This window comes from Squalius cephalus, assembly GCF_949319135.1.
Source record: "Squalius cephalus genome assembly, chromosome: 19".
Classification (NCBI taxonomy): Eukaryota; Metazoa; Chordata; class Actinopteri; order Cypriniformes; family Leuciscidae; genus Squalius; species Squalius cephalus.
The window spans coordinates 5,966,734-5,978,943 of record NC_137140.1 but is presented as its reverse complement, the minus strand read 5'-3'; the positions used below and the strand labels follow the sequence as shown (position 1 = coordinate 5,978,943).

At 36.3% G+C, this 12,210-nt stretch overlaps 1 protein-coding gene across 1 annotated transcript; it reads right to left on the bottom strand.

The window, feature by feature from the left end:
- Nucleotides 1-10,793: 10,793 nt before the first annotated feature.
- On the bottom strand, nucleotides 10,794-12,210 carry drd6b (dopamine receptor D6b). Its single transcript, XM_079852190.1, has one exon. It carries the CDS (start codon nucleotides 12,148-12,150, stop codon nucleotides 10,843-10,845), a length of 1,308 nt encoding a protein of 435 aa, XP_079708316.1. The 5' UTR covers nucleotides 12,151-12,210; the 3' UTR covers nucleotides 10,794-10,842.

The following is a 12,210-nucleotide window of genomic DNA, read 5'->3' as shown; positions in this document are numbered from 1 at the left end:
TCACTGTTATCAGTCTTCCCAAAGGATCCTGAGTCCCCTTCCGTGAACTGCTTCTGGGCGAGTCCCGTTGACATGCAAATGTGGGAACGGAATAAAGGTATACAATCCTCTGACTTACTGATGAGACGAGGGAACTCTGCTGCTGTCTTGAAACCCTATTAACATGTGCAGGTTTCTGTTAGGTTCACACTCCTCAACAGTGAAGCAATAAACCAATGTTTTACTATTACAGACTATTATTAATTAACCCTCATGTCGTTCCAAACCTGTATGCTGTATTATTTATTTATTTTTTTGTGGAACACAAAAGAAAATTTTGGCAAAACTTTATTTTAATGTGTCCCTGTTACAGTGTAATTATACATTTAAATCCCCCTGTGGTGAAAATCAAGCTTTTAAAGGGGTGGTATAATTCCCCTTTTTACAATATGTAAAATAAGTCTCTGATGTCCCCAGAGTGTTCATGTGAAGTTTTAGCTCAAAATACCCCACAGATAATTTTTTACAGCATGTTATAAAGTTGTCCCTTTTTGAGAGTCAGTAAAAACGTGTAGTTTCGCGTGTGTTCCTTTAAATGCAAATGAGCTGCTGTTCCTGGCACAGAGGGCAGAGCTTCACGAGTGTGTGTGTGTGTGTGTGTGTGTGTGTGTGTGTGTGTGTGTGTGTGTGTGTGTGTGTGTGTGTGTGTGTGTGTGTGTGTGTGTGTGTGTGTTTGCAGCTCCAATTACCTCACACAGACAAGCACTAAAATGTCAAAAACTGTTCTTTCTTTTATGTTTAAACTGGAGTCGGACAATGATGGAGAGACTCAAGAAGAAGTGACAACATGTAGACTGCAACAGGACGTTTCTGAATGGTTAGTTGATGAATTTATGTTGCTGATGTGGAGTTAATGCCGCGTTCCAGGCAACCTGCAACCCGTGTTTTTCCAACCTTATACCCGTGAAAGTGCACTGGAACGCCAGTAAAACCCGTAACTTCCCACCCGTGAACTCGTACTAGATCGATGTACTGTACTCCCAGTTACGAGTTGGAAAAACACGGGTTACAGGTTGTCTGGAACGCGGCATAACTATCTTCAATTAGCATATTCTGTCATGATAATCTATAAAATCGCTAGTGTGGGAACTGTTGTAAGATGCCTACTGAGTGACATGCTAATGCATTTGTGTTACGTACTGTATTGCTTGTGAAAAGACGGATGCGACAGCTTGAGCAGACTCCCAAATGTGCTCTACTATAACAACTCTTCCTCTTCTCAACATGGGGCGGGGTTTATGTAAATTTTAGGGTTGGTGATGTCACTAACCCAGAGGAATGTCATGTAGTCCCTACCAGCCGTTTGTTGTAGTCCTTAAAAAACGTTTTCTTTTAAAAGCAAATATCTTCCTTTGCTTTGAGCATCGTAACTTAACAGATGTTGTTTATGCTCAAACAGCAACATTACACACTAACTAAAGTTAGAAAAGTGAAATCATAATCAACCACCCCTTTAATGCTGTTTATATGTCTATGTGGTGTTTTTAATATGCTTTTAGACAAACCATGTGCAAATTCATAAGTCAGCACCAATGCTGAGTACGTTCTCCTTAAAACTGCAGTGAACTAAAGACATTCTCAAAAACGCGTTTTGAAATCGCTGGTGTTTCTGACGTCACAAACTAACTGGTAACCAATGGTCAACGAGTGAATCTCTGAGTTGGTGCGAATGTATGGGGGCGGGGCTAATTTGCATAATCATAGAACCGCATTATACTAAATGAGGCAAGGGTTTAGTTACATTCAAGCTATTTTAAGGCTTTTTACAAGGAAAAAACGGTATATGTCATTTTGGTGATCAAATATTAATGTTCAAGGGATACAGTTATTGACTACAGGGGGACTTTAAGTACTGAGTAATAATAATTAACTACATGTACTTACTATAGGGTTAGAGTAGGATTAGGGTTTGGTTTAGGGTTAGTTTTGTGTATTTATAAGTAATAACATGTAGAGGCAGATGATAGCAGTCATTAAATACTACTTTAAATTTAGTTTTGTTCTTTACCAAATCCTATCGTATACCCCCAGAACACTTGGTATATACACCATGTTTCACACGGGATCATTCTGTGATACTTTTGTAAATTTTTTTAAAAAGCTTGATGCTGGTCACTATTCAGTGCCATTATGGATGACATTCTTTAAAAATTCTTCTTTTGTGGTGCAAAGAACATTAGAAGAACACCAGGGTGAGCAAAAGATGACTTCATTTTCATTTTAGAGTGAACTATCAATTTTTAACATTTTTATTGAAAATCTTTTTATTATGTAAATTGAATAAGAAACATTTAAGAATTGGCACCAGGCACTAATCAAATCCATGCATTTATATTAACTTCAGTAACAACAACTTGCTCAAACGCACAATAAATAATATATTTCATGGGAACCGCAGCTGGGAAACAGATATTCTACACAGGCATTCATCACAGGACGATGATAAAGTCACCCTGTGTCATTCCCAAGTCTAAAAGAAACTTTTGATATATACTCCAATAATGCACTTGATTTAAACGATGATTAGAATTCAGGTAACAGCACCTGAGGTTCATTTGCATGCAAATAAATGCAGTGGGGAGGAGAAAGAAAGACAGGGCAGAAGAAAATCCTGACCTGATCAAAATAAAAATACTTCCCAGTGTGCATCAGGTGTGTTCTATTATGCAGTATTGTGAAAAGTGAAAGGAAGCGTTCGGCATCAGATTATTTAATTAAAAACTGTACAACAAATACTATCATTATGTACAAATGCTTCGAAAATGTAAGTACTAATCATTTTTTTCAATCTTACAGTAATGAGAACAGAGTTTGCGTGGTAATGGTGCTTAGTTGTATATATATATATATATATATATATATATATGACGTGAACATGTTCTTGATATTCTCCCTGGCAATCTGTAGTTGTGAATTTTGCACTGTGCATGTACAGCTCCAGTTCTTCTTGACCTTTGAGAGGAGGAAGTGGTATGTTTTTTTTTAACAAGCATGCCTCCTGTACAGTGTGGGAATGAATTTTAAGCATATTCTTGGTGCTCAGTTTGCTTCCACTGGCATATGTTCCTTATGGCAGTGTTAAAATCTTCCATACATATCATCTATTGACCTGACCTTTGATTTTTTTTTTCTCATTTGCATATCTTCTGACATGTTTTGGAGGAGATGTTATGTTTTGGGTAAATAAGTCACACAGCTCAGAGAATTCAATACCTGCTCATGTGTTTAAAAGGTCAAAGGTATCGCACATTTCACTGCACTTTTTGACTGCAGACATTCTGATATACAGGAAAGGAGAAGGGCTCTATTTTCATTATATGTTTTTTTAACAGAATTATATTTCAGTGCTGGTCATATTTTATGAAAGGACACATGGAATGAATAATTGCTTCAAATGAGTTTGCACTTATAGGGCTCGAGCACAAAAGCATTGCATAGCATATTTTGCATTTTTGCATTGGATTCCTAAGGCAGAACCTTAGAACACATAGCCTAATGTATGTCACGAACACTGACTGGGGAGCGTCTTCATATTCCACACACTCTAGCGGCACCAACAATTATACATATTACTTGAACATAATGTCAGGGTTATGTTTGTTTTTAATCTGTTTCCCTGTTTTGTTCATGTCTGAGTTTCACTTGTTCCTTTGTTCAGTTTCCCGCCTTTCTGTTTCCATGGTTACCGGCATTATTAGTTCATTGGTTTTAGCTGTGTCATTTATTAGCTTGTTTCAGTTTGTCATTTAAGCCTCACCCTTGCCTTCACTCTTGGTCCAGTCTCTGTTGTGTTTGGATGTGTTTGCATTGCCTGTTTGCTTGCTTTTTGAGTAAGAATTAAACTTATCAGTCTTCTGTCTTCAGCTTCCCCGCATGCATCATTACACATAATGACCCAGAAACAAAATTGATTGAAACATTTTTGGAGTTTATTAGTGGTTTTGATCTCTATATTTATATATATACCCAAGGAAATTTTGGTTGAAAATATACCAGTCAAAAAAGGAGTGAAAACATTACTATTTTTAATGTTTTTGAAAGAAGTCTCTTAAGCTCTTCAAGCAATTTATTTGATCAAAAATAGAGTATAAACAGTAATATTGTGAAATATTACAATTTAAAATAATGGTTATCTATTTGAATATATACTTCAAAATATAATTTTTGATTCAAAGCTGAATTTTCAGCATCATTACTCTGTTTTTCAGTGTCACATGATCCTTCAGAAATCATTCTAATATGCTGATTTATTATGAATGTTGTAAACAGTTATGCTGCTTAATATTTTTTATAACCTGTGATATTTTTTTCAGCATTTATTAAAAAAAATAAATAAATAAATAAATAAATAAAAAAAATAAAAAAAAATATATATATATATATATATATATATATATATATATATATATATTAGCAACAATATACATTACCGTTCAGAAGTTTGGGGTCATTAATTTTTTTTAAAGTATATTAAAATTTAAAATAACAACATTTCACAATATTAGCCTATTATTTTTTCTGTATTTATGATCAAATAAATGCAAGCTTGATGAGCATAAGAGACTTCTTTCAAAAACATTAAAAACAGTTATTTTCCAAACTTTTAACTGGTGCTGTGTGTATATATATAATTTCCTCTGGTCACATTGACACCAAGCTTCATAAAAATCTTGACAAACTTGCTGAAGATATCAAATTAAATTCTGTATGTGACTTTGCCACATCGTCGACTGACAAAGTTTGCTACCTACTGGCCAAAAGACACTTTAAATATTGTTGAATTCATAAGGGATGTTATAATGAAAAAAATCAACGTAACCGCTGTACATTCTGAATAATGAAACTGAATGTCTGCATAACTGCATAAATATTTCTTTTTTCCTATGATTCATGCCATGGGGTGTTTTCCATTGAGTCTGGATGGAATAATAGTAATGCATCTGCTACTGAAATTCCCTGAGCACGTCCTCATTTGGCAAAGAGCTCTAGTATTAGAGGCTTTAATAACCTTTTATATTCTGTTACATTGTATTTACGCCATTCATAAGAATAATAACATTAAGAGTGATTATGAAGTGTAGTTGCATCACTGTTCCAATTTTGCCGCTATATTAGGGATCATGATGCACTTTTAAATCCATTATAGACCTGCTGTTGGACAGATGAGAGAGAGTGCTCTGACTTCCTTTCATTCACACAAACTGTGCACTGCAGTTTAAAAGAACTTGTTTGTGTCATTCTTTACAATGATATAAATTACATTGTTTTTGTTTGCTATAATGTGAATACTAGTTAAAGTACTACAGGGCTAATGCATAAAGAGATTTTGAGGTATATGATCTAACGTAATTGTAATTGTAATAAACTAAAAAAGTTTAGAATCTGCAATTAATTTGAAAAGCAACATTTTACAATAGGTTTCCATTAACATCAGTTAATGCATTAACAATGAACAATACATTTGTTATTTTGTTGAAGTTAGTTAATAAAAATACAGCTGTTTATAGTCCATGGTAGCTCAGTTCCATTAAATTAACAAATGCTATTTTGGATTTTAATGTATTAGTGAATGTTAAAATTAACATGAACTAAGATTAATAAATGCTAAACGTGTTTTTAGTTCATGTTTACATGTTGGTAACTTGTGTTAACAAATGAAACATTATTAAGGGCCAAGCACTGAAAGTGCGTAGGCACCTCTTGAAATCGTTGGCGTTCCTATTCTTCTTCTTCTTCTTCTTCTTCCATATGGAAGTCTATGGCAGCCCATAGAACGCTTGTGGGAAAGTTATGAAATTTGGCACACTGATAGAGAACAGTCTGAACAGTCACCATAGCAAATTTGAAGTCTCTAACTCAATCCTTCTAGCGCCACCAACTGTCCAAAGTTTGACTCATGTTTATGCTAATAACTTTTTAACAAAGCATTATTTTTCCCACTGATTCCTTGGCTCTAGACGATTCGATTGCATCATATGACGTTATTTTTCATCATGAAAATCCTTCCGCCATTTTGTTTTTTTTTAAAAACGTACTTTTCCGAACTCGTCCTAGACGTTTGATCCGATTTTTACGAAAATTGAATCAGATCATCTTCAGACCATGGCGACAAAAAGTTGATTCGTCAAAGCATTCTTGAATACAGCGCAAACTAATTTTACGTAGCACTTGCAAAAATAGACATAAGGCTTTATCTCCGCAACGCTTTATTCAGACCAAACTTGGTACATGTCATCACAAGCATGACTTGAGGCTACATGCTGCGTTTCGGCTACGAAAACTGGTTATTTTTGGTTATAACTTCTGAACAGTTTGTCCAAAAATCATAAAAGTGGTCTTGTTAGATTCAGGGCGTCGACTGAGTTTTCCATTATCGACCATTTTTTTGCGTCGGCCATTTTGAATTTTGTACTAAAATGCTGTATTTTATGAACGCATGAACGTATTGTTACAAAACTTGGTAGTGGTCATCAGCAGATGCTCTGAAAGAGTCTGAAAGTTTTGTACCAGCGCCACCTAGTGGTGAAAAAATTATTTACATGCTTATAACTTTGGATTTGGTTGGCTTATTTTCACGGGAGTCATCTCCTTACATTCCTGAATCCTTGCCGAGTCTAAAAATACCAAACATTTGTATTATGGTTAGCGCAATATTGTAAATTAGCGCTTAAAAAACATTTGCCAATATCTTCGAAACCGTTATTAGTACGATCGAGACATTTGGCTACTTGCAAATGCCCAAATGTCAAAATTTTGATAGTAAGTGGCAAAAAAATCCAATCAAGGTCACCCATGGGTAATCTTTATGCTCTCGTACATATAAATGTCTATAACTGCTAAACTAAAAGAGATATTTTCACCAAATTTGACACACACATGTATGGGCTCACTCTGAGAACACATAAAAAAGCATTGGAACTGTGCCACTTGGTGGCACTATAATAGAACAAAACAAGGACATTGCCATTAATTACAATATAATATCATGATATTAAATGCAACACTTTTACGAATGCATTGGTGTACCGTTACAAAACTCAGTATATGTCTTGATGATCCATTAAATCATATTTTTAGTTACTGTATATATGATTTTTCAGCCATTTTGCCTAAATCATCTTTAAATGTCTTTAATTTCTCATTGTTGCAGTTGGTCTGACACTCCCAGACATGTTGGCTTGTCTTTTTGTCTTATTTGCGCTTGACACTGATAATTGCTGCTTGCAGCTATATTTGTAAAATGTTACCATTTTAATAATACTATAATTAATCATTTTTTTGTTGAAAATGTATGTTGCATATTAGGTAAATCAGAAAAGTGTGAGGGAAAAAAACACCTTTACTTCTCATCACTGCTTTAATATTTACCTGATTTTTAATCAAAACAAGCATTTTTTGTTTCACGTTGAAAGACTGAAAAATTAAGTCTTCTTTTCGATTGCTCTCTTTGCTGTTCACATAACTTCAGCTCAACAATTTCAGAGGCTTTCAAGCTTTTCCAGTACAAAAGAAGCCTACATATCTTCTGTCATTTGGACAAATAATAATAGCTTTCAAAGTTGTACGTGCTGACACACAAAATAGGTTCTGTAGCAGGTTTATCTTACAGAAAATCACTCAAGACATTTTGAAGTGCACATCGAAACAGATTCTATATTTTGTGTGTGTGTGTGTGTGTGTGTGTGTGTGTGTGTGTGTGTGTGTGTGTGTGTGTGTGTGTGTGTGTGTGTGTGTGTGTGTGTGTGTGGCATCAAACCGCATGCATATTACAATCTTTGAAATCAATAAAACAATTACTACTTTCTTGGGTGTGAAATAATAAATGTGCCCAAAAGGACCTTGGATTGAACACTTCAATTGTATTTACTCGTATAAGGGTTACTGTAAGACATGGTCAAAATGCACTCGCAGCAAATAGACAATTCACTTATACTGTGTGAAGGTAAATTTAGCAACCAATTACTTTTGATATAGCTTTTTATTTCTCCCTGTGCTGGTTCCTAAATCCTTCCTCGTCACACGCAGTTATTACCTTGAATAAAAATGGCACTGCACCACGAATAAATTGCTGAACTAATAGCTTTTTGTCTAAGTTCAAGAGTTTACACAGGGCATTGTGCCCTCACAGTTTCCACGAAGATTACTTGGTGTGTGTGTTTCAGGTAAACCCTACGTTATGGGAACAAAATGTCCCCACAAAGATGTTATTCATCCTTGTACTTGTGGGGACAATTTTTAATTTTTTTTTTTGGTCTAACTGAGGAAAACAGCTTATAAATCATACTAAGTGGTGTTTTTTGAAAATGTAAAAATGCAGAAAGTTTTAGGTGTAGGATTAGGGGATATAAATGTGTGTGTGTGTGTGCGTGGCTGTGTGTGTGTGTGTGTGTGTGTGTGTGTGTGTGTGTGTGTGTGTGTGTGTGTGTCTTTGCAGGTTTCATTGAGTAGATGCTTGAAATTTCCTTTATCTTTTTTTTTTTTTTTTTTTTGCTCCCAAGTGGCACCTATTACAGCACACTTCATCTCTTAATAGCTGTGGTCTTTAACAAGCCTCTTCAGATTTGCATCTAAACACAACAGAGACCCAGTCCAAGCTTTTTTCCGCATTTTGTTTAATCAAGTATTTTAATAAGGCAGTTATGTATTTTCTGACGAGCACCTCATTATAGTAGTTGTGCAGTTCTCAGCATTATGAAAATACTTGATGTGGTCTGCTTCAAAAACATGAAAAACATAATAACATGGTTAGTTATTTTCAGACAAAGATCTAAAATGACATAAGCTCATCTTGTGCTTTCAAGCTCAAAGTGGCACAGAGACTGACATTTCTATGTTAACTGTTGTTTTTGGAGTCAGCATACGGTTCTTGTGTGTAGGCCTATTATGGGAAAATTATCCTCATTATACTTCAAAAACAACTTTAAAATAAAGTGTCATATCTGACACTGGGGCCCAGTTGTTTAAAGAGTTTAATCTGCATCAGAATTAGGCTATAGCCTATATAGATTTGGAAATCTCATGTTTTGCTATCCAGGATCAGGTAATACCTGTAGGAAAAATAGGATTGGATCACCCTAAATCAGATACACACTTTTTCAGATTACCAAATCTGCAATACCAGTGCTCCAAATGGGGTTACATTTCACAATGGCTGCCAGCTATGTAAAGAACAACCGTTCCATTGAGTCACATATGAAGAGTCAATATCACTTTAAGTGTTTTATTTGAAGAGAAAGAAAACTTGTTTTGAGAGTGAATGCAAAGTTCCTCCGGGAACACAAAACATTTGCGAGAGAACGCAAAAGCATTAAAATTCATTTTTCCTCCCATTTCATATTTTCCGCTCTTCACCATGTCCCTTTAGAGTTTCCGTAGCCCCTCGTGTGATCCACAACAAAAACAAACAAACATGCAATAAGGAATGCAACGAGAAACGTCTTTCGACTGGTTCATCTCTGATGATTGTGCCAATAGTTTATATAAAGTGATTTTTAAAAAAACACATCAGAAGGAATCCCAATTTTACTTAAAAATAAATAAAAATAAATAAGATAAGATAAGGATAACCTCACCTCAAATTTAAAGTCACATGCTTGTGTCTTTTTCAGTTATACGGTGCCTCCAGACATCCACACTAAAAATCTGCCATTCGAAATCTAATATAACCTACACTTCAAAATAAACATAATTTTTCATTAAACTCTTCATTCAAACTGTTATGTTGATATTATTATTTCTTATAACATTATAATTTTGCATTTCACTAGTGGTCTCACACTTTTAGACCCTCAATTTCTTCAAACTTTGAAATGAGATTATTAGTATTAGCCTACTTTAATAAAATAAAGTGTTTTATTCTAAATGAAAATTTCACCTTTTTGACGGACTGCTGACATTGATGAGGACTCAATTTAAGATATATATTTAAATTTCATATGAAATTTCGGTAACACTTTACAATAAGGTTTCATTATAGATTTATAGACACATAGTTAACATGAAATAATGATGAACTTCAAATCTACAGCATTTATTAATCTAATAAATAAATGTAATGTTATGCTAATTAATGGTGTTAATTATAATTTCAGCAATTGTAATTTCAGCATTTACTAAAACATGATTCAAATTAAATGTTGTATTTGTTAACATTCGTTAGGCCTAAAGCAATGCGAACTAACATGAACAAACAATGAACTGCTGGATTTTTATTCACTAGGCTACTGAAGATTAAATACTGTAACAATATTGCTCATGGTTAGTTATACATTAACAAATTAAACCTTATTGTAAAGTGTTACCAAAATTTCATAATTTTAACATAAACTAATAAACTTAATGTGATGCATATTTGTCAGTCATACATAAACGGGTAAGATTTCGGCAATATGCGACTGAATGTTTAATATCCAGGTTTATATATTTATCATCAAAAAATGCAATTGCTTGTTCCACAGCTATAGCAATATTTTAACCATAACCATGTTAAAAAAATTGGTTCTTCTGTTAGAATAGGTGCATTTTGAAAATACGATTATTTAAATAAAATCAATTAGATGCAAATAATTAATAATGTATGATTTTTTTAGTGCATCTTATCCGTTTGATTGACAAATGCATTAAGTTATTGTCATGTTTGTGTTTAAAAACTCAGAAAGGATGGGAATTTTATATAATTCAAATGCATAAATCTTAAATTTAGGCCTAAGTATGCTACTTTTTGAGTGCATGTAAAAAAATAAAATGAGGTCATGTACGCATATTCTGATGCTATAAATAGGTTATTGTGAAATGAGTCCAGACTCAACGCTCCTCGATCTGACCCGGAATCCCACAGCAGTCGCTCAGTGCAGTGGAGGTGAAGGGCATCATGTGCAGGGAAATCTCCATCTCTCCCTCCTGCTGCTCGAGCGCAGGCAGCAACACGTTCCTTTGGGTACGAGACAAATCAGACGCGACCGAGACCTTGTCGAAAGGTAAGTCCATGCGCTCCCCATGACCGGGGACCAGACCCAGGGCTGAGGGAACACCCTGCGCGTCCTTGTGGAGCATAGTGGTGTCGTGATGGTAGGACACCAGCTCGTTGGTGAAGTTCACCGTCTCCACCGCAGAGGACGCGCAGAGTCGGTTGCAACCCAGAATAGTGGTAAAGGCTTTGCGGAAGTCCGCGTTGAACGCGTAGATGACCGGGTTGAGCGATGAGTTGGCCCATCCGAACCACACGAAGATGTTGAAAGTGGCGCTGCTCACGCACAGAGAGTCTCCAAGAGTGTCCAGGTCACAGAAGGGCACGATGCAGTTGAGGACGAAAAAAGGAAGCCAGCAGAACACAAACACCCCCATGATGATGGAAAGTGTTTTTAACACCTTAGTTTCTTTCTTGAAAGTGCTTTTCAGCGACTGTTCGCTCGCGCAGTCGTGGTTGTTCTGCATGTGTCCGGCTGCCCTTTCCAAAGTGGAGATCCTTCTGATCTGCGTTTGTGCGATCCGATAGATCCGTGTGTATGTTCCTATCATGATTATAACGGGGATGTAGAAGCTTATAAGTGAAGATGCAATTGCGTAAGTCCTGTTTAGAGTCGCAGTGCAGTCGTCCGAGTGTACGGTGAGATTTAAAGGCGCGTTATGATCCACAGCCCTGTGCCAGTTCAGTCTGACAGGGATGAAAGAGATCAGGACGGAAAGTGTCCACGCCATCCCGATCATTACAAACGCCACCCTTTGGGTCATTTTACGCTCGTAACGGAAGGGGCTCGAGATCGCCCAGTATCTGTCCAAACTGATGATGCACAGGTTGAGGATAGACGCCGTTGAGCACATGATATCAAAAGCTATCCAAGTGTCGCAGAAGCTCCCGAAGAGCCAGAAGCCGGCCACCTCAGAGACAGCCTTCCACGGCATGACCAGGACAGCCACGAAGAGATCCGAAACTGCCAGGGATATGACGAAAAAATGAGTGACTTTGGATCTGAGATGCCTGAATTTGATGACGGCGGCGCACACGAGCGTGTTCCCCAGCAGTGTGGAGAGGATGAGCGCGCAGAGAGCGCAGCCCGTGAGCGCGCGGACTCCCACACCGGAGCTGTCCCTTTCAGAACCATCGCTCTCCATGGGGCTTTCTCTGGACACAGATCAAATGGGTCATCTTCAAGTGGCTCCTCACGTCACCAG